This window comes from Anomaloglossus baeobatrachus, chromosome 1 (genome assembly GCF_048569485.1).
Source record: "Anomaloglossus baeobatrachus isolate aAnoBae1 chromosome 1, aAnoBae1.hap1, whole genome shotgun sequence".
In the NCBI taxonomy this organism is placed as follows: domain Eukaryota; kingdom Metazoa; phylum Chordata; class Amphibia; order Anura; family Aromobatidae; genus Anomaloglossus; species Anomaloglossus baeobatrachus.
Genome location: NC_134353.1, coordinates 420,683,536 through 420,710,421, shown reverse-complemented (window position 1 = coordinate 420,710,421; position 26,886 = coordinate 420,683,536). Strand labels below are relative to the sequence as shown.

General features: G+C 46.9%; 1 protein-coding gene across 1 annotated transcript in view; it reads right to left on the bottom strand.

The window, feature by feature from the left end:
* The window catches only part of GIPC3 (GIPC PDZ domain containing family member 3), a 388,184-nt gene that overhangs the window by 106,240 nt on the left and 255,058 nt on the right, over window positions 1-26,886 (bottom strand). The window contains exon 4 of the mRNA XM_075337861.1: window positions 206-318. Coding sequence (XP_075193976.1) covers window positions 206-318 — 113 coding nt within the window. The remainder of the gene's footprint in view (window positions 1-205; window positions 319-26,886) is intronic.

The following is a 26,886-nucleotide window of genomic DNA, read 5'->3' as shown; positions in this document are numbered from 1 at the left end:
CATGACACACTATTCCCAATGTATGACAGATCTTACTTGTACTTCGAGGTATTTTATATTAATAAAAGAAATAACAATATTAATGTCAAAACATTATCAAGACACTTCTACTTCAAATTACTGTTTACATCAGTTTTAGAAATGATTCTCATGGAAATACTACAGGAAATTCAATTTGAAGGATATATTAGTTGAAATGTCTTACCAGTTCTTCTAAAGTAGCGGTGCCATTATTTCTGAGACGGAGAGTTTCCTTTCCACTGGACATTTTAGCCTCACTGGCACATTTGGTAGATTTGCCTCTTTGCCCAATCATATCTAGGAAAACATATCACCAAAGATCAATTACAAGCCAAAACCACATTTCAAGATATAGCGTCTTAAAACTGTTCATAACATAATCAAATCTACATTTTAATTTAACATTTAATGTCTATATCTTTGCCTGTCTAGATCCTTAATATTTTTTTCCCTTTAAACTTTACCCATACCATGTATTTACCAACCATTCACATATTGTTTTTGCTAAATAAATAAACAAACAAATATAAATATATACAGTACTGACCAAAAGTTTGGACACACCTTCTCATTCAAAGAGTTTTCTTTATTTTCATGACTCTGAAAATTGTAGATTCACATTGAAGGCATCAAAACTATGAATTAACACATGTGGAATGAAATACTTAACAAAAAAGTGTGAAATAACTGAAAATATGTCTTATATTCTAGGTTCTTCAAAGTAGCCACCTTTTTCTTTGATTACTGCTTTGCACACTCTTGGCATTCTCTTAATGAACTTCAAGAGGTAGTCACCGGAAATAGTCTTCCAACAGTCTTGAAGGAGTTCCCAGAAACGCTTAGCTCTTGTTGGCCCTTTTGCCATCACTCTGCGGTCCAGCTCACCCCAAACCATCTCGATTGGATACAGGTCTGGTGACAGTGGAGGCCAGGTCATCTGGCGTAGCACCCCATCACTCTCCTTCTTAGCCAAATAGCCCTTACACAGCCTGGAGGTGTGTTTGGGGTCATTGTCCTGTTGAAAAATAAATGATGGTCCAACTAAACACAAACTGGATGGAAAAGCATGCCACTGCAAGATGCTGTGGTAGCCATGCTAGTTCAGTATGCCTTCAATTTTGAAAAAATCCCGAACAGTGTCACCAGCAAAGCACCCCCACACTATCACACCTCCTCCTCCATGCTTCACGGTGGGAACCAGGCACAGTGATTGGATCCAAAGATCTCAAATTTGGACTCATCAGACCAAAGCACAGATTTCCACTGGTCTAATGTCCATTCCTTGTGTTCTTTAACCCAAACAAGTATCTTCTGCTTGTTGCCTATCCTTAGCAGTGGTTTCCTAGCAGCTATTTTATCATGAAGGCCTGCTGCACAAAGTCTCCTCTTAATAGTTGTTCTAGAGATGTGTCTGCTGCTAGAACTCTGTGTGGCATTGACCTGGTCTCTAATCTTAGCTGATGTTAACCTGCGATATCTGAGGCTGGTGACTCGGATAAACTTATCCTCTGCAGCAGAGGTGACTCTTGGTTTTCCTTTCCTGGGGCGGTCCTCATGTGAGCCAGTTTCTTTGTAGCGTTTTATGGTTTTTGCCACTGCACTTGGGGACACTTTCAAAGTTTTCCCAATTTTTAGGACTGACTGACCTTCATTTCTTAAAGTAATGATGGCCACTCATTTTTCTTTACTTAGCTGCTTTTTTCTTGCGATAATACAAATTCTAACAGTCTATTCAGTAGGACTATCAGCTGTGTATCCACCAGACCTCTGCGCAACACAACTGATGGTCCCAACCCCATTTATAAGGCAAGAAAACCTTATTAAACCTGACAGGGCACACCTGTGAAGTGAAAACCATTTCCAGTGACTACCTCTTGAAGCTCATCAAGAGAATGCCAAGAGTGTGCAAAGCAGTTATCAATGCAAAAGGTGGCTACTTTGAAGAACCTAGAATATAAGACATATTTTCAGTTGTTTTAATGATAGAGAGAATGTTTTTAAGGCATTTTTATTACTGTTTGCAAACTCAAAAGTTTATGTGATGTTAGTTACTACTTATGGGTAGTATAGTTAGAAGAGTGGTCAGACAAACCAGGGTCAGGTAATAGGAGGACACGTCAGGACACAGGGAGTAAACAGAAGAGCAGTCAATTCACAGGCCGAGGGATAAAATTCTAGGAGAATACTTATAGATTTGGGGAGCAGACAGAGACATGGTCAGGGAGTGGTACAAGGTTTAAAGCCAGGAGGTAACGACAAAAACAGGGTGCAGGCATAGAGGAGTCAAGTAATGGTCCGGGATCAAGAAAATTAGATCAGAACACAAGCACAAACACAAGCCAAGAGCACAACTGCAGAACCCGAGATTATGACTGGCAATGTTCTGGGAGAGCATGCTCAGTAATGAAGCAGAGTAACTACTAGGAAGGTGGAACACCTGAGTAATTAGCACCTCCCAGAACCTGCATGGAATTCTGTGCTGTCAAACAACCTGCCAGCAAGTACTCAGAGAAACACAGCAGAGCATCTCCAAATGCAAAATGCTTTGCACAAAGGAAATATGTCACGGCCAGCTCTGTAGTTCAGGAAAGCGCAACAGAACACCACCTGTGTGGACAATGCTCTGCACAGAGAAATAATATCACTGCCGGCTCTGTAGCGCAGCAGAGCATCACCTGTGTGCAAGGTGTTCCACACAGATAAATCATGGCAATTTACATACATTTTATTGGTATTTGGTACCATTGTCCTTAAAGTGTATGACTTGGGTCAAACGTTTTGGATATTCTTCCACAAGCTTCTCACAATAGTTGGTAGGAATTGGGGCCCATTCCTCTTGACAGAACTGGTGTAACTGAGCCATGTTTGTAGGTCACTTTGCTCGCATCTGCCTTTTCAGCTTTGGCCATAAATTTTCAATAGGATTGAGATCAGGGCTTTGTAATCCTTAAACCACTTTGTAACCAGTTTGGCAGTATGCGTCTGGTCATTGTCCCCTTGAAGACATATTTTCGCCAAAGCTTTAAGTTCCTGGCTGATGTCTCGAGATATTGCTTCAGTATTGACACATAATCTTGTTTCCTCATGATGCCATCTATTTTGTGAAGAGCACCAGTCCCTCATGCAGCAAAATACCCCCACAACATGATACTGTCACCCCCATGTTTCACAGTTGGAATGGTGTTCTTAAGCTTCAAAGCTTGTCTCTTTTTCCTCCAAACGTAACAATGGTCATTATGGCAAAACAGTTCAATTTAGTTTCATCAGACCATAGAAAATATGTCCAAAAATTAAGGTCTTTGTTCCTGTGTGCATTTGTAAACAATAATCTGGCTATTTTATGTTTATTTTAGTGTAATGGCTTCTTCCTGGCAGAGTGACTTTTCAGCCCATGTTGACTCAGTACTCATTTCGTTGTGGATAATGATGCAATTTTACTGGCTTCCGCCAGCATCTTCACAAGGTCTTTTGCTTTTGTTTTTGGGATGATATGCACATGTCTGACCAAAGCACATTCATCTCTTGTACCCAGAAGCCACCTCCTTCCTGAGCAGTATGATGGCTGGACATTCCAACCTTGTTTGTACTTGCGTATAATTGTTTGTACAGATGAACAAGGCGCCTTCAGGTATCTGGAAATTTCCCCCAAGGATGAACCAGACTTGGGCAAATCCACAATTCTCTTCCTGAGATCTTGTCAGATTTTTTTTTACTTTCCCATGATGCTACACAAAGAAACTGTGTTTTTCAGGTGTGCATTAAAATACATATACAGGTGTGTCTCTAATAAATTCAAATGTGGCCAATTAACTTATTAGAAGCTTCTAAAGACATGACATCATCATATGGGCTGTCTCATATTGTTTAAATGCATAGTACTCTTAGTGTACAGTATGTACACTTTTGTCTTTGCAAAAAGTAATCAAAATGCCTTAAAAAATTCTCTATCTCATTATTATGGTAATTATCAAATATAAATAATTTTGGTAATCCTAATTGACTTAAACAGCAAAGGTTTATTCTAATTTCATGTCAGATAGAAAAACCTGCATACAGTATGTGTCCTTTTAGACAGGGGATGGAAACGTCTGGTTTCAACTGTATATAAAAAGGAGGACTTGAATAACCATATAAGAAAAAAATTACCATACTGGGACAATGTGTGGAAACCTTATCATACTAAAGGGCAAGTGAAAAATGAAAAAGCATATCCTATGTTGTATGAGTCATGAATATACTTAAATATTAGAACTCTGATGATTCATTGTGGGTCCAAATTTCTCCACATGATGTGTAAGTGATTTTAATTTCTGATGCTGATATTTGAAAACAATATCAGGAATATAGGTCCTTTAACCAGTTTTCCCAATTACAAAGTTACCGTATTTTTCGGACTATAAGACGCGCCGGACTATAAGACGCACCCTGGTTTTAGAGGAGGAAAATAGGAAAATAAAATTTTAAGCAAAAAATGTGGTCATGACACACTGTTATGGGGCGAGGATCTGCTGCTGACACTGTTATGGGGGTAATGTCCCCAAATTCTCTACTAAGGTGCCGCATCCTGGTAATGATCCTCCTGCCTTGTATATACAGTATATGTCCCTCATCCTGCTATATACCGTCATCCTGCCATATGGCCGCATCCTGCTATATACTGGCATATGGCCGCATCCTGCTATATAACCCATCATGGTATATGGCCCCATCCTGCTATATACCCCCATCCGGTTCATAATATACCCCCATCCTGCTCATATACTCCCATCCTGCTCATATGCCCCCATCCTGCTGATATGCCCCCATCCTGCTGATATGCCCCCATCCTTCTCATATGCCCCCAGACTCGCTGATATGTCCCCATCCTGCTCATATGACCCCATCCTGCTCATATGACCCCATCCTGCTCATATGACCCCATCCTGCTCATAATATACCCCCATCCTGGTGTATGGCCGCATTCTGTGGCACATAAAAAAAATAAACGTTCATACTCACCTCACTCCCTGCAGCACCGCTCCTCCTCCCGTCTGTGTCAGCGGCAGTGCCGCCAAGTGGAGCCGTCCCCGTTCCCTTGCAGCATCGCGATCATCTCCTGTGTCTGTGCTGGCGGCTGCGTGTGGACGCGTGCGCACAGCGATGACGTCATCGCTGTGCGCACCGCTAGTCTCCATCCAGCCGCCGGCACAGTCACAGGAGATGATCGCGATGCAGCAGGGTAACGGGGACGGCTCCACTCAGCGGCGCTGCTGCTGACACAGACAGGAGGACGAGCGATGCTGCAGGGGAACGGTGAGTACTGTACACTGATTCACTGCTCCCCGCGCATCATCATCAGCCGCACATGATCACCCCAGGCCGTAGTTGCCAGGAGTGATCATGCGGGCCAGCTGTTAATTATGTGCGCATCCCCCGCCCATCATCCCGCCCACCTGTCAGTGCCTGCTTCAGCGCTAAGGGATGATGGGCGTGCATATTAAATGAGCGGGTCCACGTGGTCACGGCAGGCTGCTACAGCCTGCTCGTGCCCCCGATGACCCGCTCCACCGCAGCACCCACATTCCCCGCAGCCACATTCAGACCATAAGACGCACCCCCCACTTTCCCCCAACATTTGGGGGAAAAAAAGTGCGTCTTATGGTCCGAAAAATACGGTAATTTTAAAGTTGATTTTAATCAATAGATCTTAGAATAATATTAATTGACACAATTGCATGTGTTTAGAAAAAAAAAAAAAGATCCTGGGCTGAGATAATATTATATATGTGCCCCTGCTATGTACTGTGTAATGGCCGTGTCTGACCGTACAGGGACATGGTCTGATCATACCACAACTCCTAGGTGGGGAAGGAAGCCTAAGAGAATATACAAATAGCACAGCATGGCATGTATTGGATTTTTTTTTCCCTGCCTGCTTTTAATTTTTTTTTTACCTCATAGAAAGAATAATTTGTGATCCCAAGCTGCAATGTTTGCATACTTTATTACTCCTCCCCGGCCCAAGAGATGTGGTAATATCAGACTGTGTTCAGTAACAGCCATTACACATTGCATAGCATGGGCACATATATAAGATTATATCAGCACATGAACATTTTTTTAAATACAGCGAATTGATAAAATATTATTGATTTATTGATTAAAATCAACTTTAAAATGAATGTTGTTCGTGGGGAAATCTCTGTAAGGTTATTAAGCATGTGATATTACGAATAAAAGAATACCTGGCGGGTATAGCCACTTTGAATCACTTAGAGAAGACAAAATATCTGAAAGAAGGATTTTAACAATTTTTCTCACAATTTCTTCATTTATTTATCATCTTTCTTACCTTTCTTCTCCCTGCCTCTTTGCTTAGGTCTGCAAGAGTAACTCTACTCCACAAAATACAAGGCGAAACCTACAGTATGTATATCATGGGATGTTCGTCCTGCTGTGCATTAATTCAGACTAATCTTGTTTATCAGACTTTCTGTCCCTTCCCCACAATTCTACCTTTATCACTTATTAAATGAAGAGTATTGCCGACCAGAGAGCACAGCCTCATGGGTTAGAAGCCAGATGCATGTTAGTACCCCTTCTTCTACAAGGGGCTACTGGACACAGAGATCCCCAACCACCGATGCCACTGCCAGAACTCTCTCATTAGGCAATCCACATGCAATTCTCCTGCATCAGCCAAAAAATGCCCTTCCATTTAACCCCTTCAGCCCCCGGGCACTTTCCGTTTTTTGCGTTTTTGTTTTTTGCTCCTTTTCTTCCAAGAGCTGTAACTTTTTTATTATTCCGTCAATCTTGCCATATGAGGACTTGTTTTTTGCGGGACGAGTTGTACTTTTAAATGAAACCATAGGTTTTACCATATATTGTACTGGAAAACAGCAAAAAAATTCCAAGTGTGGAAAAACAGCAAAAAAAGTGTGATCGCACAATAGCTTTTGGGATGTTTTATTCACAGTGTTCACTATATGATAAAACTGATGTATCTATGTGATGCCTCAGGTCGGTGCGAGTTTGTAGATAGCAAACATGTATAGGTTTACTTGTATCTAAGGGGTTAAAAAAAATTCACAAGTTTGTCCAATATAAGTGGCGCACGTTTTGTGCCATTTTCCGAAACACGTAGCGTTCTTATTTTTTGGGATCTATGGCTCAGTGACAGCTTATTTTTTGCGTCTCGAGCTGGCGTTTATAATGGTACCATTTTTGCACAGATGCTACGTTTTGATCGCCTGTTATTGCATTTTGCGTAAAACTTGCGGCGACCAAAAAACATAATTTTGGCGTTTGGAATTTTTTTGACACTACGCCGTTTACCAATCAGATTAATTGATTTTATATTTTGATAGATCGGGCATTTCTGAATGCAGCGATACCAAATATGTGTATATTTATTTATTTTTTAACCCTTTAATTTTCAATGGGGGGAAAGGTGGGGTGACTTGAACTTTTAGGTTTTTTTTTTTATTTTTTAAAACTTTTTTTTTTACTTTTTATTTTATTTTACTAGTCCCCCTAGGCGGCTATAGCGATCAGCAATCCGATCGCTATTATCTATCTGTTGATCACAGCTATACAGCTGTAAACAGCAGATTCAGTCACTTTGTTTTTCCCTCTGCTCTCGGCCGAGGGAAAACGAAAGTGAAACATCGCAACTGCAGGCGTCATCACATGACCCTGTGCTACGATGGCAACCACCGATAGTCACGTGATAACGCACGTGACTTCCGGTGGGGGTGGCAGTAAGTAAAAAACATGGCCGCGCGTATTTACATCTTGCTGCCAGACTTTGGCAGCAAGATTTAAGGGGTTAATGGCCGCGGGTGGAAGCGATTCCACCCGCGGCTAGCAGGCACACATGTCAGCTGTTGAAAACAGCTGATATGTGTGCCGACCGCCGCCTGCCCACGGCAGGGGGCGGGGCTTAACAGGACACGATCCTTGACGGATAGATCCGTCCAAGGTCGTGAAGGGGTTAACGAGATACTGCAGGCCACATCTGACAAGTCTGAAACCCAAAACTCGTTGCCATGTGGTGTTCAGGTCTACACTTATTAGTTGTCATGGAGGCATCAAGCTCTGTTCACACTGCAGTGCCTGACAACCTGATGCCTCCTAGTTGTTCAGGTAGAGCTGGGCGTCAGCTGTTTCATGTGGTCTGTTCCTCAGTCCTTCAGGAGTTAATTCCTGCTGACCTGGGGAACCCTGCTAAGAACTCAGGTTGCTAATTACCAATCACAACCGTCTACTCCATCTATTAGATTCTGGATCTTGCTACACATCGCTCAATTATAGTTTCAGCTTAGCTCCAGCGATTCCGGTCTTTGTGGTGAGCGAGTTTGTGATGATCTGCAGTTGCGATTTTGAGTGATGTGGAAGTTTCACTGTTGTGTGTTTACTTCCTCCCTTTTTCTTTATTTCCCAGTACACATATTGTCTCTCCTTTGTGTCTGAGTACAGTGTGTACGAGTTTTCGTTCTCTCTTGTCTGTCTCATTTCTGTGGGGTTTTGTTACTGTTCCGGCCTGCCCCAATTGTGAGGGAGAGTAGGAGTAAGTTCAGGGTTCGGACAGGAGTCAGGGTCACGCTGGGGGCTCAGACCTGGCTGCCATCAAGCCTACCTCTGAGATAAGGGACAGTGCAGGGTCCTCAAGTCTGAGGGCCAGCCTAGGAGGCCTGTTCCGTCATTTCTTACCCCATTACATTCGTTGCCCCTCATACTCCTTGTCCTCCTCCAAGTAAACCTCAATGATATCCTGAGAACTTGGCATCCCCCAAAATTTTATGAAGAGAGGAATGGAAGGAATTATTAATTCTCAAAGCAACCAGGAGTTGGAGTTTGACCGTCACAAGATTAATGATTTTAATTACCTTATATGGGAATAAATTTAAGAGCAAATTTCCTTGATGGAACTTTTAGACAGATATTTTCTGAGGATAGACACACAAACTCGCCTACCCTAAAGACAGGAGTCCTCTGATGTCTGCGGTTTGCAGTTCTCTTGGTCTGATAGCAAGTTATCAAAAGACCTTTTTCAACTTTTTTCCAAACCTTAATCAAAGGAGGAAAATATTTTTCCTCTGGGAGCACTGACTGAAAACCAGAAAAAAAATACCAAAAACTAGATAAAAACCCCGACAACAAAAAAACCCCAAGGTATCTATAGCAGTAGAAGTGCAGTTATTGAGAGCGAACTCAGCCAGAGGAAGAAAATACACCCAGTCCTCTTGAAGAAACAAAATTTCTTAGGCAAAAGTCCTCTTCGAAGAAACAACACATCTTAGATATTGTTCTAACTCTTGGTTTATTCTCTCCATCTCCCAATTAGTCTTAGTAAGATAGCTTTGAAGAGGACTAAAGCTTAATTCCTAACCTGGTGCAAAAGTGAGCCACAAATCAAACCCATCTGTTGGAAATAATGTTTTTAGGAACACCATGTAGCTTCACGATGTGAGAATGTAGCTAAAATCTTATGCCTGCTTTACACGGGTCGACCGATCGTGCGATTTCACGATCGATCGTACCCGCCCCCGTCATTTGTGCGTCGTTGCCCGTGGCACACAAAGTCGGTAACCCCCAGTCACACATACTTACCTCCCTGGCGACATCACTGTGGGTGGCGAACATCCTCTTCCTGAAGGGGGAGGGACGTTCGGTGTCACAGCGACGTCACCCAGCCGCCGGCCAATAGAAGCGGAGGGGCGGAGATGAGCGGGATGTAAACATCCCGCCCACCTCCTTCCTTCTGCATTGCCGGTGGGAGCCGTGTGACGCAGGTAAGATGTGCTCATCGTTCCCGGGGTGTCACACACTGTGATGTGTGCTTCCCCAGGTACGATGAACAATTAGTGCCATTGAAAATAAACGATATTATGGAACTGAGCGACGCGTACACGACTCACGATTTGTGAGCGATACTGCGTCACTCAGAGGTGTTACACGAGACGACGTCGTGTACGATGCCGGATGTGCGTCATGAAATCCGTGACCCCGACGATCCATCGCACGATAGTTCGTCTCGTGTAAAGCACCCTTTAGCCGTAGGCAATTTTGGAAGTGGACCAAGCAAAGCATCTTGGCGAAACAGTCCACCACCACCCAAACTACAATGTTAGCACCAGAATTTGGTGTCCAGAAATCAGTCCAAGACATGAGGCTTTAGACCTGGCGCAAACTCTGCACCTACGGGCACACTTGGCAACATTCTATCAAGCATTCTGCCACCAAAAAGTCCTGGAAACTGTATTCCTGGTGGCAGAAGAACAAGGATGCCCTGGCACCACAGAGTCGTGCACTTCATTAAGAAGATCAGTACATACGAAGGATGGCATAAACAGTTTGCCACATAGCAAGCCGTCCGATGCACCACCTGAGCCTCCACAATCAATCTGCTGTCTGAGATCAATCCCCAGACCACCCAACACCAGCCCTTTACTAAAGAATTTTGACTGGATTTTCATCCCTCAACTGTGGAACAAATCTATGTGACAAAGCACCAGCCTTAACATCCTTACTACCAGGGAGATATGTCACATTGAAATCAAGCTCACAAGCTCGTTGCCTTGGAGTAACCCTCGACTCTTCTCTATCTTTCAAGCCACACATCCAAGCCCTCTTAACCTCATGCAGACTACAACTCAAAAATATCTCCTGGATCCGTGCTTTCCTTAACCAAGATTCAGCAAAAACATTAGTGCATGCCCTCATCATCTCCAGCCTTGACTACTGCAACCTCCTGCTCTCTGGCCTCCCTTCCAACACTCTTGCACCCCTCCAATCTATCCTAAACTCTGCGGCCCGCTTAATCCACCTCTCCCCTCACTATTCCCCAGCCTCGCCACTCTGCCAATCCCTTCACTGGCTTCCCATCGCCCAACGACTCCAGTTCAAAACATTAACCATGACATACAAAGCCATCCACAACCTGTCTCCTCCTTACATCTGTGACCTAGTCTCCCGGTACCTACCCGCACGCAACCTCAGATCCTCACAAGATCTCCTTCTCTACTCCTCTCTTATCTCCTTTTCCCACAATCACGTACAAGATTTCTCCCGTGCCTCCCCCATACTCTGGAACGCTCTACCACAGCATATCAGACTCTCCCCTACCGTGGAAAGCTTCAAGAGGAACCTCAAGACCCATCTCTTCCAACAAGCCTACAACCTACAATAACCCTCAGTCCAGTACACCACTGCGCAACCAGCTCTGTCCTTACCTATTGTACCATCACCCATTCCATATAGACTGTGAGCCCTCGCGGGCATGGTCCTCTCTCCTCCTATACCAGTCTGTTATGTACTGTTAATGATTGTTGTATGTATACCCTCTTTCACTGTAAAGTGCCATGGAATGAATGGCGCTATAAAAATAAATAAATAATAATAATAATATTAAATAAAACCGAGCGGGGAGAAAAAGGGCCCACCGGGCCTGTCTAGTATTCAAACATTTCCAAACATTTAGCGGAGTCGACATACACTAAATTTTTGTGGTCAGTAAAGTCTGTTACTATATACCTAGTCCCTTCCAACAAATGCCTCCATTCCTTGAAAACTCTTAGCAGTCAATAGTTTCCGATCACCTATATCATAATTGTACTCTGCTTGTGAAAATTTCCCAGAAAAAAAGTAGAAAAAAAAGGATGAAAGTAACCATTCTTCTTCTGTGTAATAACGGCACCCATCCTACATTAGAGGCATCTACCGCAACCAAAAAAGGCAAAATACAAAATAAAAAGTAATTTTAGATTATTTAGGAGCAAAACAGTAACAATGCAGTGGCATGACTAGAATCTGCATATGTAATCATATGCTAACTAGTTACAAATCAAATTTATGCATAAGATAGGCAAAAGGGTCTGTAAAATGAAGGCAATCTAACTCTCAAAGCTGTAGTGAATGGAGATATATTGTCATGCACAAACCAGCGGATGTCCAGCACACAGGCTCAACAGACACGCATGAACTGACTACTGTCCAGTGCATGACAAAACTCAAAGGGAACACAGGGGACACTAACACCGGTAGGCCCTTCAGATAGGGAGAGGGAAGATGGACACCTCCTGCACTCACCTGCAGCCGACTCTGCATTCCTTAGCCAGCCCTATACGGATTCTTTCACCCCGTCAAGCAGGATACCTAATGCCCTTGCAAACCCCTGAGCACATCCCAACTAGTGAGATGGCCGGCAAGGAATACTAGTCCCACCGTTTCACTAAAACCATAAGAAGGTAAGGAAGACAAACATGGGAATAAACAAAGGATATACTCCAACTTCTTGAATGCAGTCAGACACAAGGACTGGAGCCCATACCACTTCGGACAGTAAGAATTCCAGCAGCTCCTTCCACCTCAAAGCCAAGTCTCAGACTGTGGATTCAGTATTACCGGTGCCCTTTAGAGGGAGATGTGACCACATATAGGGGATGGGAGTGGTCACAAACCGGTGCACCTGAGGAAAGTAATCAGAGGCTGCTGGCAAGGAAAACTTGACATTAACCCTTGCCACACCCAAAGAAAGAAAACACATTTAATCTCCAAAGTCTCACAAGGCAAATTGAGACTCAGGGCCCAAACCTGTTACAAGTCTCCAAACAATGGAAGACGTCCATGACAGATATAGGGCCTGAAAGTCAAAAGTTCAAAACATTGTTACCCTTTTGCTCATTAGTGTAGCGGGAACAATGCTGCAAACAGATACTAATGACTAATGACTAATGACTAATAACTAATGTTGATATACGTTAGTCCTCAAACTAATATGGAAGATCGCAATACCTCTGGCCCCTCCAGTATTTAAGTCAAGGACCTCCAACTCCATGGTATCCATTCAGGGACAGAAAAGGGTTAGAAAAAATAACCTATCAGTTCTAAAGTTCCTCGCACAGATCTCTAAGTTATCTAAATCTAAATAAGGCCTTAACTTAAAGAGAACAGAAGTATCAGTCCTTTTGGACCTTGAATAGGATGACAGCATCGTCATTAAATCTTCTGACGAAGGTAGAAATATTGTCATCCTCGACAGGTCCCATTACAAAGCAATGTGTCTCAATATTTTATTGGATTCTCATTGTTATAAAATCTTTAAAAATGATCCAATGTGATCATTCCATAGAGAATTGAAATCCATTCTGTTGAGAGAGAGGGAAAATGGTCTTATTGATGGCAAAGAAATAGCATTCATGCTTCCCAAAATGCACAAAAAAAACAACTTTTACTGTCTGCCAAAACTTCACAAACGGTAGTCCCCTCTCAAAGGGAGTCCTATTGTGTCAGGCATGGACACTTTAACTAATGGAGTTGGTGCTACATTGACGTTATCTTACGACCATTCGTTTTATCCCTTCTGTCTTATGTTTGTGATACCATGTATAATTTACAGAGAATAGAGTATTTAATGGTACAATTTTGGCCAGCCTAGACATGGAGGCTTTTTATAGCTCTATTTTCTATGACAAGGGATGTTTAGCAGTTGAGCATTATTTGATGTCCAGGGCCCAGGGCTGCCACCAGAAGTTTCAGCACCCCATACTGGCAACATTTCCGGGCCCTCTTGAGTAAACTAGCAGCATTTTAAGCTTATTTCATGAATTTAATTTTTTCAAAAGCATATAATAAAAATGTAAATGAGTTAAATGAAAAAGAACACTGATCAAAATTAGAGAACACTTTCTGATATCCTATATAACTGGCAGCCTAACTTTCCAGTGTGCACTGACTTTGCAAAAATGGTATGCCGTTCCAATATGAATGAAACCCTCTGGCAGCAGATTGTCCAGATGAAAGCCAAATGTGTGACCCTATCAACTATAGCAAGATAAGTTGGTCATTCCAAGTCAGTGATTTCAAGAATATTGTATCTTTACAACATCACAAACTCTTTCAAGTCTCCCAAGAAAGCTGGTCACCCTCGAAAGCCAAATGCAAAAGAGGACAGGATATTGTGGAGAATCTCCATGTGTAATTGTTTCAACACTACAGCTGGAATTGCTCACTGGTTTAGCACTGAATAGGGTAAGGATCTGTCTCGTCATACAATGTCACTACGTTTAGGAGCATTTGGACTGACAGCCCACTCTGCAGTGACCAAACCTCTCATTAGCATAAAGAATCAAAGGCTAGACTCACCTTTGGTGAGTAGCATGTTGTGTAGGCAGACGAGAAGTGGTCCACAGTTCATTTTAGTGATGAAATAAAATAAATTTATTTGTGTCTGATGAGAAACATTACAACAAACTAAGGAAAGACGGAACCCAAAGTGTGTTTAGAAGTCAGTGGTGGAGGAAGTGTCATGGTTTGGGGAATGTTTTCTGCAGCAGGAGTTGGACCTCTCATACAGCTATATGCCAAAGTGAATGCAAGTCTGTATCAGAACTTTTCATGCCCTGTGTCACAGAGCAAAACGGGTAAAGAAATATCTTGAAACAGAAAACATTGAAACAATGAAATGGCCAACACAGATTCCTGATCTAAACCCTATAGAAACCTCTGGAAAATCCTTGGAAATAAAGTTATGGCCAACAAACCCACAACAATCAAAGAACTGTGGAAGAGACTGGAAGAACAGTGGACCAAAATCACACCAGAGCAGTGTGAAAGACTACAGATGTCCTGTGGCCGCAGATGTGCCAAACTAATTCACAGAAAACGCCTGTACACTTCCTACCGATTGGTGACTGTTGTTATCTTTAGAACATTTAGTTATAATCTTTCTCTGTGCTACAATCATTGTTGTTTTCTAATTATGATCATCACATTTTGGGCAAAATAAAGCTTTTATGTTGATAAATTTAGGATAAAACTTTCGTAAAATACTGTTCTATTGGCATGGTGCACCCCTTAGAAAAACATTCAAATGTTCATCAATGTAGATTACATTATTTCTGATAAAGCAAGTGACAAAAAAAACAAACAAAAAACCTGAAAGTTTAAATCTCCCCCTTTTGCCCCATTGAAAATAAAACAATAATAATAATAATAATAACAACTATTATATATATATATATATATATATATATATATATATATATATATATATATATATATATATATATATATATATATATACACAGTTAGGTCCAGAAATATTTGGACAGTGACACAAGTTTTGTTATTTTAGCTGTTTACAAAAACATGTTCAGACATATTCACATCCAAATCGGAGAAAGGGTTTAGGAATCATAGCTCTGTAATGCATAGCCTCCTCTTTTTCAAGGGACCAAAAGTAATTGGACAAGGGACTCTAAGGGCTGCAATTAACTCTGAAGGCGTCTCCCTCGTTAACCTGTAATCAATGAAGTAGTTAAAAGGTCTGGGGTTGATTACAGGTGTGTGGTTTTGCATTTGGAAGCTGTTGCTGTGACCAGACAACATGCGGTGTAAGGAACTCTCAATTGAGGTGAAGCAGAACATCCTGAGGCTGAAAAAAAAGAAAAAATCCATCAGAGAGATAGCAGACATGCTTGGAGTAGCAAAATCATCAGTCGGGTACATTCTGAGAAAAAAGGAATTGACTGGTGAGCTTGGGAACTCAAAAAGGCCTGGGCGTCCACGGATGACAACAGTGGTGGATGATCTCCGCATACTTTCTTGGTGAAGAAGAACCCGTTCACAACATCAACTGAAGTCCAGAACACTCTCAGTGAAGTAGGTGTATCTGTCTCTAAGTCAACAGTAAAGAGAAGACTCCATGAAAGTAAATACAAAGGGTTCACATCTAGATACAAACCATTCATCAATTCCAAAAATAGACAGGCCAGAGTTAAATTTGCTGAAAAACACCTCATGAAGCCAGCTCAGTTCTGGAAAAGTATTCTATGGACAGATGAGACAAAGATCAACCTGTACCAGAATGATGGGAAGAAAAAAGTTTGGAGAAGAAAGGGAACGGCACATGATCCAAGGCACACCACATCCTCTGTAAAACATGGTGGAGGCAACGTGATGGCATGGGCATGCATGGCTTTCAATGGCACTGGGTCACTTGTGTTTATTGATGACATAACAGCAGACAAGAGTAGCCGGATGAATTCTGAAGTGTACCGGGATTTACTTTCAGCCCAGATTCAGCCAAATGCCGCAAAGTTGATCGGACGGCGCTTCATAGTACAGATGGACAATGACCCCAAGCATACAGCCAAAGCTACCCAGGAGTTCATGAGTGCAAAAAAGTGGAACATTCTGCAATGGCCAAGTCAATCACCAGATCTTAACCCAATTGAGCATGCATTTCACTTGCTCAAATCCAGACTTCAGACGGAAAGACCCACAAACAAGCAAGACCTGAAGGCTGCGGCTGTAAAGGCCTGGCAAAGCATTAAGAAGGAGGAAACCCAGTGTTTGGTGATGTCCATGGGTTCCAGACTTAAGGCAGTGATTGCCTCCAAAGGATTCGCAACAAAATATTGAAAATAAAAATATTTTGTTTGGGTTTGGTTTATTTGTCCAATTACTTTTTACCTCCTAAAATGTGGAGTGTTTGTAAAGAAGTGTGTACAATTCCTACAATTTCTATCAGATATTTTTGTTCAAACCTTCAAATTAAATGTTACAATCTGCACTTAAATTCTGTTGTAGAGGATTCATTTCAAATCCAATGTGGTGGCATGCAGAGCCCAACTCGTGAAAATTGTGTCACTGTCCAAATATTTCTGGACCTAACTGTATATATATACATATATATATACACACACACACACACACACACACACACACACACACACACACACACACATACACACAGTACAGACCAAACGTTTGGACACACCTTATCTCTAGAACAACTATTAAGAGGAGACTTTGTGCAGCAGGCCTTCATGGTAAAATAGCTGCTAGGAAACCACTGCTAAGGACAAGCAACAAGCAGAAGGGACTTGTTGGGCTAAAGAACACAAGGACTGGACATTAGACCAGTGGAAATCTGTGCTTTGGTCTGATGAGTCTAAATTTGAGATGTTTGGATCCAACCACTGTGTTTTTGTAGAAAAGGTGAACGGATGGACTCTACATGCCTGGTTCCCACCGTGAAGCATGGAGGAGGAGGTGTGATGGTGTGGGGGTACTTTGCTGGTGACACTGTTGGGGATTTATTGAAAATTGAAGGCATACTGAACCAGCACGGGTACCACAGCATGTTGCAGCGGCATGCTATTCCATCCGGTTTGCGTTTAGTTGGACCATCATTTATTTTTCAACAAGACAATGATCCCAAACACACCTCCAGGCTGTGTAAGGGTTATTTGACTAAGAAGGAGAGTGATGGGGTGCTACGCCAGATGACCTGGTCTCCACAGTCACCAGACCTGAACCCAATCAAGATGGTTTGGGGTGAGCTGGACCGCAGAGTGAAGGCAAAAGGGCCAACAAGTGCTAACCATCTCTGGGAACTCCTTCAAGACTGTTGGAAGACCATGTCCGGTGACTACCTCTTGAAGCTCATCAAGATAATGCCAAGAGTGTGCAAAGTAGTAATCAAAGCAAAAGGTAGCTACTTTGAAGAACCTAGAATATAAGACATATTTTCAGTTGTTTCACACTTTTTTAAGTATTTCACTCCAAATGTTTTAATTCATAGTTTTGATGCCTTCAATGTGAATCTGCAGCTTTTAGAGTCATGAAAATAAAGAAAACTCTTTGAATGAAAAGGTGTGTCCAAACTTTTGGTCTGTACTAATATATATATATATATATATATATATATATATATATATAATTGCTCTATTCTGTCTCTCTGTCTGTCTGTCCAAGAAATGACGTTGTCACGAACCACCGGGGGGGTCACTCAGAAATCCCCCGCGCTGGCTACCAGTACGTCACAATCGGGGGGTAACAAGTGGGGGTCACCCCTCCTTTATACCTCCCGACCGACAGACAGAGCACGTGATGCGCTCTCTAGCGCCCCTCTTATAGTCAGGCCAATTATGGAATTGCCCGACAATATGCAAGGAGGCCGCTATACTACTTATGCCGATTATTGAAGGGTCCCCGGTGAGAGTAGGGTATATATTCCCCCGACCTCCGCGGGCGGAATATATAAAACCTCCCCGAATCTCACTGGCCTCCCCACAATAATCCTTGGCACAACTCGCTGCCACCAACCGCTTCACGGTAACTATTAGCCGAACACACAGACGTGGGATTCAAGATCGAGATAACAGAACAGCCCAAGATTAATTATATAATTTAATCAGCCTAAAGCACACTAGAAACTACAATATATACAATAGGGGATCTACAGAATATACATATGTCAGAATACAGTTACAATCAAAGCATGGGTTACAAACAGGCATACACAGTTCCAGCAGTTACCTTGTGCGTCTGGCCACAGGGGGGCGCCGTGAACCAGGTTTCTAGGATCCTTCCCACAGATGTTTCCTACACGTGACCCCCAGCGAAAGAACACTGGAAAATGGCCGAAGTAGGGTTATCAACCTGGGCAAATCCAGGTCCCCTCCTACCTTAGTGACCTCAGAGGGAGCACTGCTCCACCCCTGGCTGGAGTTATGGACAATATCCACAACATGGAATATGGGCCATAACTTTGCCTGGGAGCGTCGTAGGCGGACGCCAACGCTCTCATTGTGACAGTTATGAATTTAGCTACAGAACGAGAGGACTCATGACTTGTCTACTAGTTCCCCATTGGCTGATATCACGCCTGGGGTACTTCCCAATGTCCTACTCCCATAAAAAAGGTGTGCCAGCATCGTCCGCATGCAGAGACACCATTTTTATGGTTGCCATATTTATCGGAAATATGGCTTGCGAGATATGAACCATATTTTCCTGGAGTCGTTCTGTCTGGATACTTCCAAGCTTGCTAATTAGATAGCAGCCCCTACCACAGGGTCACGGCAGGGAGTCATCCTGTGTCCATTGTTCCCACATCATCTAATCTCCATATCACAGGAGATGGCCATGGAGGTGTAAGTGGAACACAGACCAGTTCCTTTGACACCTATCTGCTAAACAAACCGTTTATCCCTGTGGTAAATTTTCTGATTGAAGGAGTTGTGTGAAGGAAAGGGGGGGTGACACCAGGAGAGGGCTTCCTGACATAACTTGAATATCATGATTTATCGTCATATCTCCGGATTTACCTCACACCTCCCCCCTTTTGAGGGCACTAGGGGGCAGCACACTCCGGTGTTCCCCCGTGCGCCCGTCCGCGACCTCTCCTTGTCGGGACAGCCCGTCTGCGTTACCGTGGTCACGGCCCCTTTTGTGTCGAATGGTGAAGTTGTATTGCTGGAGCGCCAGGCTCCATCGCAACAACCTGCCATTCGTCCCGGAGACAGTGTGTAACCAGCTGAGGGGATTGTGGTCCGTCTCCACGATGAAGTGGCGCCCGTATAGATAGGGTTGCAGACGCTGCAGGGCCCACACTATGGCCAGGCACTCCTTTTCCATCGTGGAATAGGCCACTTCCCTTGGTAACAGCTTCCTGCTCAGGTATAAGACTGGGTGCTCTTGGCTCGCAGAGTCCACCTGGCTGAGCACCGCACCGAGGCCGAAGTCACTGGCGTCGGTCTGTACTACAAACGGCCGCGTGAAGTCGGCTGCCTGTAGCACGGGCGGGCTGGACAGGGCGTCCTTTAGGGCCCGGAAGGCTGTCTCGCAGTCCATTGTCCAATCGACTGCAGAGGGCAGCTTCTTCTTGGTGAGGTCCGTCAAGGGCTTTGCCAGGCTACTATAGCATGGAACAAACCTCCTATAGTACCCAGCGGTCCCCAAGAAGGACATCACCTGCTTCTTGGTCCTGGGGGTGGGCCAGGACGCGATGGCCTCCACTTTCTCAGGCTCGGGCTTCAGTGTTCTCCCGCCTACCCGGTGACCGAGGTACTGGACCTCGCTCATGGCCAGCTGACACTTTCCCGGCTTGATGGTCAAACCTGCCTGGTGGATCCGCCTGAGCACCTGTGCTAGATGCTCTAGGTGATCTTCCCAGGTGGGACTGAAGACGGCAATGTCATCCAGGTACGCGGCCGCGTACCCTTCAAGTCCCTTGAGCAGGGTGTTGACCATCCGCTGGAAGGTGGCAGGGGCATTCCTCATCCCGAATGGCATCACCGTGGACTCGTACAGTCCAAATGGGGTAATAAAGGCAGAGCGTTCCCTGGCCTTGCGAGTCAGGGGGATCTGCCAATATCCCCGGCTCAGATCCATGATGGTCAGGTACTGAGCCCCGGCCAACTGATCGAGCAGGTCATCGATGCGTGGCATTGGGTACGCATCGGCGACCGTGACAGCATTGAGCCCCCTGTAGTCCACGCAGAACCGAGTGGTTCGGTCCTTCTTAGGGACGAGGACTACAGGCGAGGCCCAAGCGCTCTTGGATGCCTGGATCACCCCCAGCTTCAGCATCTCGTCAATCTCCTGGCGCATGTGTTGCTGCACCTCCAGGGAGACCCGATATGCTGAACGCCTGATCGGGGGATGATCCCCAGTGTCCACGTGATGGACAGCCAAGTTAGTCCTTCCGGGCTGGTTGGTAAACAACCCCCGGAAGGGGTGTAGGGTGGCCCACAGCTGGGACCGTTGGTCCTCCAAGAGCTGGTGGCCAACCTCCACATCCTCAATGGATCCGCCTGCCCTAACCTGGGCTAGCATATCCAAGAGGGTTTCCGCTTCTCCCTCCTCGGGCAGGTTGCACACGGGGAGCGCACATGCCTCCCGCTCATGATGTGCCTTCATCATGTTCACATGGAAGGGCTTCCGCCTTCCACGGGCAGGGTCCAGGGTGACCAGGTACGTCACAGGGTTGAGCTGCTGGTACACGAGGTATGGGCCTTCCCAGGCTGCCTGAAGCTTGTCCTGTGGTACGGGGACCAGTACCCACACCTTTTGACCCACTTGGTAGGTCCTCTCACAAGCGTTCTGGTCGTACCAACGCTTCTGATCGGCCTGGGCTTGAGCCATATTGTCGTGTACCAGTTGCGTCACGGCCTGCATTTTGTCCCGGAAGCGCATGACATACTCGATAACCGACACTCCAGGGGTGGCCAAATCCCCTTCCCAAGCCTCTTTCACCAGAGCCAGGGGGCCCCGCACACGTCGCCCGTACAGGAGCTCGAACGGTGAGAATCCCGTTGAGGCCTGTGGAACCTCCCGGTAAGCAAATAACAGGTGTGGGAGATACCGCTCCCAGTCACGCCCGTGGGAGTCGACCAACATCTTAAGCATCTGCTTTAAGGTGCCATTGAACCGCTCGCACAGGCCATTAGTCTGTGGATGGTACGGGCTGGCCACCAGATGTCGCACCTGGACTTGCTTACAGAGGGCCTCCATCAGCTGGGACATGAATTGGGTTCCCCGGTCAGTGAGCATTTCCTGGGGAAAACCCACTCGGGAGAAAATCTCCAGCAATGCGGTGGCCACCTTGTCAGCCCGAATGGACGACAAGGCCACTGCTTCTGGGTACCGGGTGGCATAGTCCACTACCGTCAGTATGAAGCGTTTCCCGGAGCTACTGGGGATGGCCAGCGGGCCGACCAGATCCACAGCCACCCTCCTGAAAGGCTCATCGATGATGGGCAGAGATACCAGTGGGGCTTTGGGGTGTGGCCCCGCCTTCCCCACTCTCTGACAGGTTTCACACGAACGGCAGTAGGCAGCCACATCAGCCCCCATTTTTGGCCAGTAGAAATGCTGGTTTAACCTGGCCTTGGTCTTAGCGATCCCTAGGTGTCCGGCCATCGGAATCTCATGTGCGATCCGCAACAACTCCGTCCGGAACGGATAGGGTACCACCAACTGTCGGTCCCTGGGCCACGCCTCCGGTGAACCCTGCTGGACCGTGACCCGGTACAGCCGTCCTTGGTCCCAGACCACTCGCTCCGGGTCCGAGTCCGAGGGAGGCTGTGCCGCCTGCTCCTTTAGAGCTTTCAGGCTGTCGTCAGCTTCTAACGCTGCCTGAAACCCCTGACTAGATGTGGCCAGAATCGACGAGACTGTCACATCTTCGGTCAGTACCCCGGGACCTGTGTCCTGGCCTCCACCTGACTCGGCTGTCACTTGGTCAGAAGGGGAAGAGCTATCGGACCTCCGGGAGGCCCCTTGGCTTCCAGCACTCCCACTGCGGGTGACAGCGGCCACAGCCTGCTCCTCCTCCGTTCCTGACCAAGTCGCCGGTTCAGGCAGACCTACCTGGCTTCCTGACACCCCGGTTGTGGGGGAACCCTGCACCGAGATCTTACCTGGGAGCACTTCCGCTCCGGGACCGGCCCCAATCTCACCTGCCTGTTCCCCCCCTGCAGCAACAGAACCCCGCTGTGAAATCTCTGGGGACCCCACATTTGCTGTGGTAGCCCCCACCCCACACACTGGTCCTCCCCCTGCAGCACCCTGCTCTCTACTTATCCCTGCAGAGGGCAACAGATCCCAGCTCACTGGCTGATCACTTGTAGAGGCATTGTCACACCTTTCTCTGACCCCCTCCCCTGTCACAGCTGCAGCTGAGTGTGTGTCTATGGTGTCTATGCAAGCAGAAATATCAGAGTTCACTCCCCCCTCCCTTACATCATTCATAGAGAACACATTAACATTGTCAGGAGTCATGTCAGTACTGGCTGAAGGTTCAGCCTTTGGGGGGGCCCAAACTGGGAGGTTATCTGCCCCAAATCTGTCCCAAGTAGCACGTTTGCGGGGATCCGATCAGTTACCCCCACCTCCCTCACCCCTCGCCCTGCGCCCCAGTCCACATAAATGCCAGCAACAGGCAGTGCCGGGTCAATGCCTCCAATCCCGGAGACAGCGAGGGTTTTTCCAGGTATCAAGTCTTGGGGGGACACCATCTCAGGCCGCACCAGAGTCACCTCCGAGGCGCTGTCTCGCAGTCCTATGGTCACAGACCGGCCGACGGTGACAGGTTGGAAGCTGTCCAGGGACCTACCACCACCCCACCCACACAATACACCTTGGGCGGCCCTTGGGACGGGGACGGAGCCGGGGCCTTGGGACGCTGAGGGCACAGGGCCTTGAAGTGTCCAGGTAGGTTGCACTGGTGGCACCGTCTTGGCTCTGCCACGGGCCTGGAGAGGGGAGTTGAGGGGGACACCCCCTGCAGTCTAGGGGCAGGTGGGGCAGTCGTAGAATTCATCTTACCCCCTCTCCAGGTGCTGCTGGTGGCTGCTCTCCTGGCCTCAGGAGCCCGATTGTTGGTGTAGTCATCGGCCAGGGCAGCTGTAGCCGTGGACCCCTTTGGCTTCTGGTCTCGGATGAACTGGCGGAGATCCTCAGGGCAGTTCCACAAGAGTTGCTCCGTGATGAACAAGTCCAGGATCTCCGGTCCGGTGGAAAGCTGCAGGCCTTGGGTCCAGTGGTCGGCAGCTCGGGCAAGTGCCCGCCGGTGGTCAGCCCAGGAGTCCTTTGGTCCCTTTTGCAGGGTCCGGAACTTCTTGCGGTAGGACTCCGGAGTGAGGTTGTACTGTTGGATCAGGGCCCGCTTGATGGTGTCGTAGCCCTGATCTGCCTCAGCAGGCAAGTCCCCAAGGATATCCAGGGCCTTACCCCTTAGACGGGGGGTCAGGTATTTGGCCCACTGATCCTTGTCCAGATGGTGCTGCAGGCAAGTCCGTTCAAAAGCAGTCAGGAAAGAGTCCAAGTCTCCATCCTTCTCCAGCACTGGGAAGTCCTCAACACGGACCTTTGGAAGTTTGGTGTCTTGAAGGTCACGTGTGGCTGATGAGGGCCGGAGCTGAGCTAGCTGCAGCTGGTGGTCACGCTCTGCCTGTTGCTGTCGCTCTTCACGTGCTGCTTGCCGCTCCGCAGCCTCACGCACTGCTTGCCGCTCCGCAGCCTCAGCGTCACGCGCTGCCTGTCGCTCACGCTCGGCCATGAGTATCTCGTAGGTATCCCGGTCTCCAGCCATAAGCCTGGCCAAGGCAGCTTGAAGGAGGGCCTCTGCACCTCTCAGGCCGGAGGGATTGGCAAGTGGTGATCTGCGGCACGCTGCAGAGCCAGGTGATTCACTGTCCATTTCAGAGCGGAGGGCTGGCATCTGGCTCGTTGAGGACCCTTGGGCGAGCTCCTCCTCATCTTGTCCAGCAGTGCCAGGTTGTGCAATGTCCTCTGCAGAGCTGTTCTCTGGCGTCGGGCTCTTGGAGGGCTCGTGGACAACCTCCTCATCGTCTCTGGCCTGAGCATCGGCCATTCCTTTGGCTTTGCTCCTGGTGCCATCAGCCATTCTTGCAGACTTTTGGTCACTGACACAGAACTGACACCTGATGCACCCACACACCTTACAGTATCTGCACTCTGACACTCTAGTGTTGGTCTGGTCTGAAGACCCCAGCAGCCACAGCTGCTGCAGGCAGTCTTTAGTGTCTGGGAGTATGGGTCTCACACTCACACACACTATTATCTCGATCCCACCGCTATGCCACCAATATGTCACGAACCACCGGGGGGGTCACTCAGAAATCCCCCGCGCTGGCTACCAGTACGTCACAATCGGGGGGTAACAAGTGGGGGTCACCCCTCCTTTATACCTCCCGACCGACAGACAGAGCACGTGATGCGCTCTCTAGCGCCCCTCTTATAGTCAGGCCAATTATGGAATTGCCCGACAATAAGCAAGGAGGCCGCTATACTACTTATGCCGATTATTGAAGGGTCCCCGGTGAGAGTAGGGTATATATTCCCCCGACCTCCGCGGGCGGAATATATAAAACCTCCCCGAATCTCACTGGCCTCCCCACAATAATCCTTGGCACAACTCGCTGCCACCAACCGCTTCACGGTAACTATTAGCCGAACACACAGACGTGGGATTCAAGATCGAGATAACAGAACAGCCCAAGATTAATTATATAATTTAATCAGCCTAAAGCACACTAGAAACTACAATATATACAATAGGGGATCTACAGAATATACATATGTCAGAATACAGTTACAATCAAAGCATGGGTTACAAACAGGCATACACAGTTCCAGCAGTTACCTTGTGCGTCTGGCCACAGGGGGGCGCCGTGAACCAGGTTTCTAGGATCCTTCCCACAGATGTTTCCTACACGTGACCCCCAGCGAAAGAACACTGGAAAATGGCCGAAGTAGGGTTATCAACCTGGGCAAATCCAGGTCCCCTCCTACCTTAGTGACCTCAGAGGGAGCACTGCTCCACCCCTGGCTGGAGTTATGGACAATATCCACAACATGGAATATGGGCCATAACTTTGCCTGGGAGCGTCGTAGGCGGACGCCAACGCTCTCATTGTGACAGTTATGAATTTAGCTACAGAACGAGAGGACTCATGACTTGTCTACTAGTTCCCCATTGGCTGATATCACGCCTGGGGTACTTCCCAATGTCCTACTCCCATAAAAAAGGTGTGCCAGCATCGTCCGCATGCAGAGACACCATTTTTATGGTTGCCATATTTATCGGAAATATGGCTTGCGAGATATGAACCATATTTTCCTGGAGTCGTTCTGTCTGGATACTTCCAAGCTTGCTAATTAGATAGCAGCCCCTACCACAGGGTCACGGCAGGGAGTCATCCTGTGTCCATTGTTCCCACATCATCTAATCTCCATATCACAGGAGATGGCCATGGAGGTGTAAGTGGAACACAGACCAGTTCCTTTGACACCTATCTGCTAAACAAACCGTTTATCCCTGTGGTAAATTTTCTGATTGAAGGAGTTGTGTGAAGGAAAGGGGGGGTGACACCAGGAGAGGGCTTCCTGACATAACTTGAATATCATGATTTATCGTCATATCTCCGGATTTACCTCACAGACGTCATACGCTGAAACCGCCTAAACCATGCCCACACAGCTACAACAGGCCGAACAGCTCCCCCACACACCCACCCCACACTCCTCTTCACCCAATCAGCAGCGGCCCTGCATCACATCCCCCACACACCCACACTCTCTACTCACACCCAATCAGCAGTGACAACTGCTCAATTAGGACACGCCCACTCGCCGAAACCCTGACAACGCCATGACGCAGTTGGCGGACAGGTACAAGGGACACCGCCATGGAAGCTCCCTGCACCCGACGCGACGGAGCACAGGGGGCGCTTTCACATGTGCGTTGTGTGGCATCGGTCACAATGCGTTGTGTGACGCATGTGACGGATGCCGCCCCCATCATCCCTGCACACACTGGCACTGACACCCCCATCATCACTGCACACACCAACACTACCGCTCCCATCATCACTGCACATACACCGGCACTACCGCTCCTATCATCACTGCACATACACCGGCACTACCGCTCCCATCATCACAGCACACACCGGCACTACCGCTCCCATCATCACTGCACATACACCAGCACTACCGCTCCCATCATCACAGCACATACACCAGCACTATCGCACCCATCATCACCATAAACACTCCGGCACTACCGCACCCATCATCAGTGCACACACCCCGTCACTACTGCACCCATCTTCACCGCACACACCCTGGCACTACCGCCCCCATCATCACCACACACACTCCGGCACTGCCGCACCCATCATCACTGCACATACACTGGCACTACTGCACCCATCATCACCGCACATACACCGGCACTACCGCTCCAATCATCACCGCACATACACCGGCACCACTGCACCCATCATCACCGCACATACACCGGCACTACCGCTCCAATCATCACCGCACATACACCAGCACTACTGCACCCATCATCACTGCACATACACCGGCACTACCGCTCCCATGATCACCGCGCACACCCCAGCACTACCGCTCCCATCATCACCGCACACACCCCGGCACTACTGCACCCATCATCACCGCACATACACCGGCACTACTGCACCCATTATCACCGCACATACACCGGCACTACCACTTCAATCATCACTGCGCATACACCGGCACTACCGCTCCAAT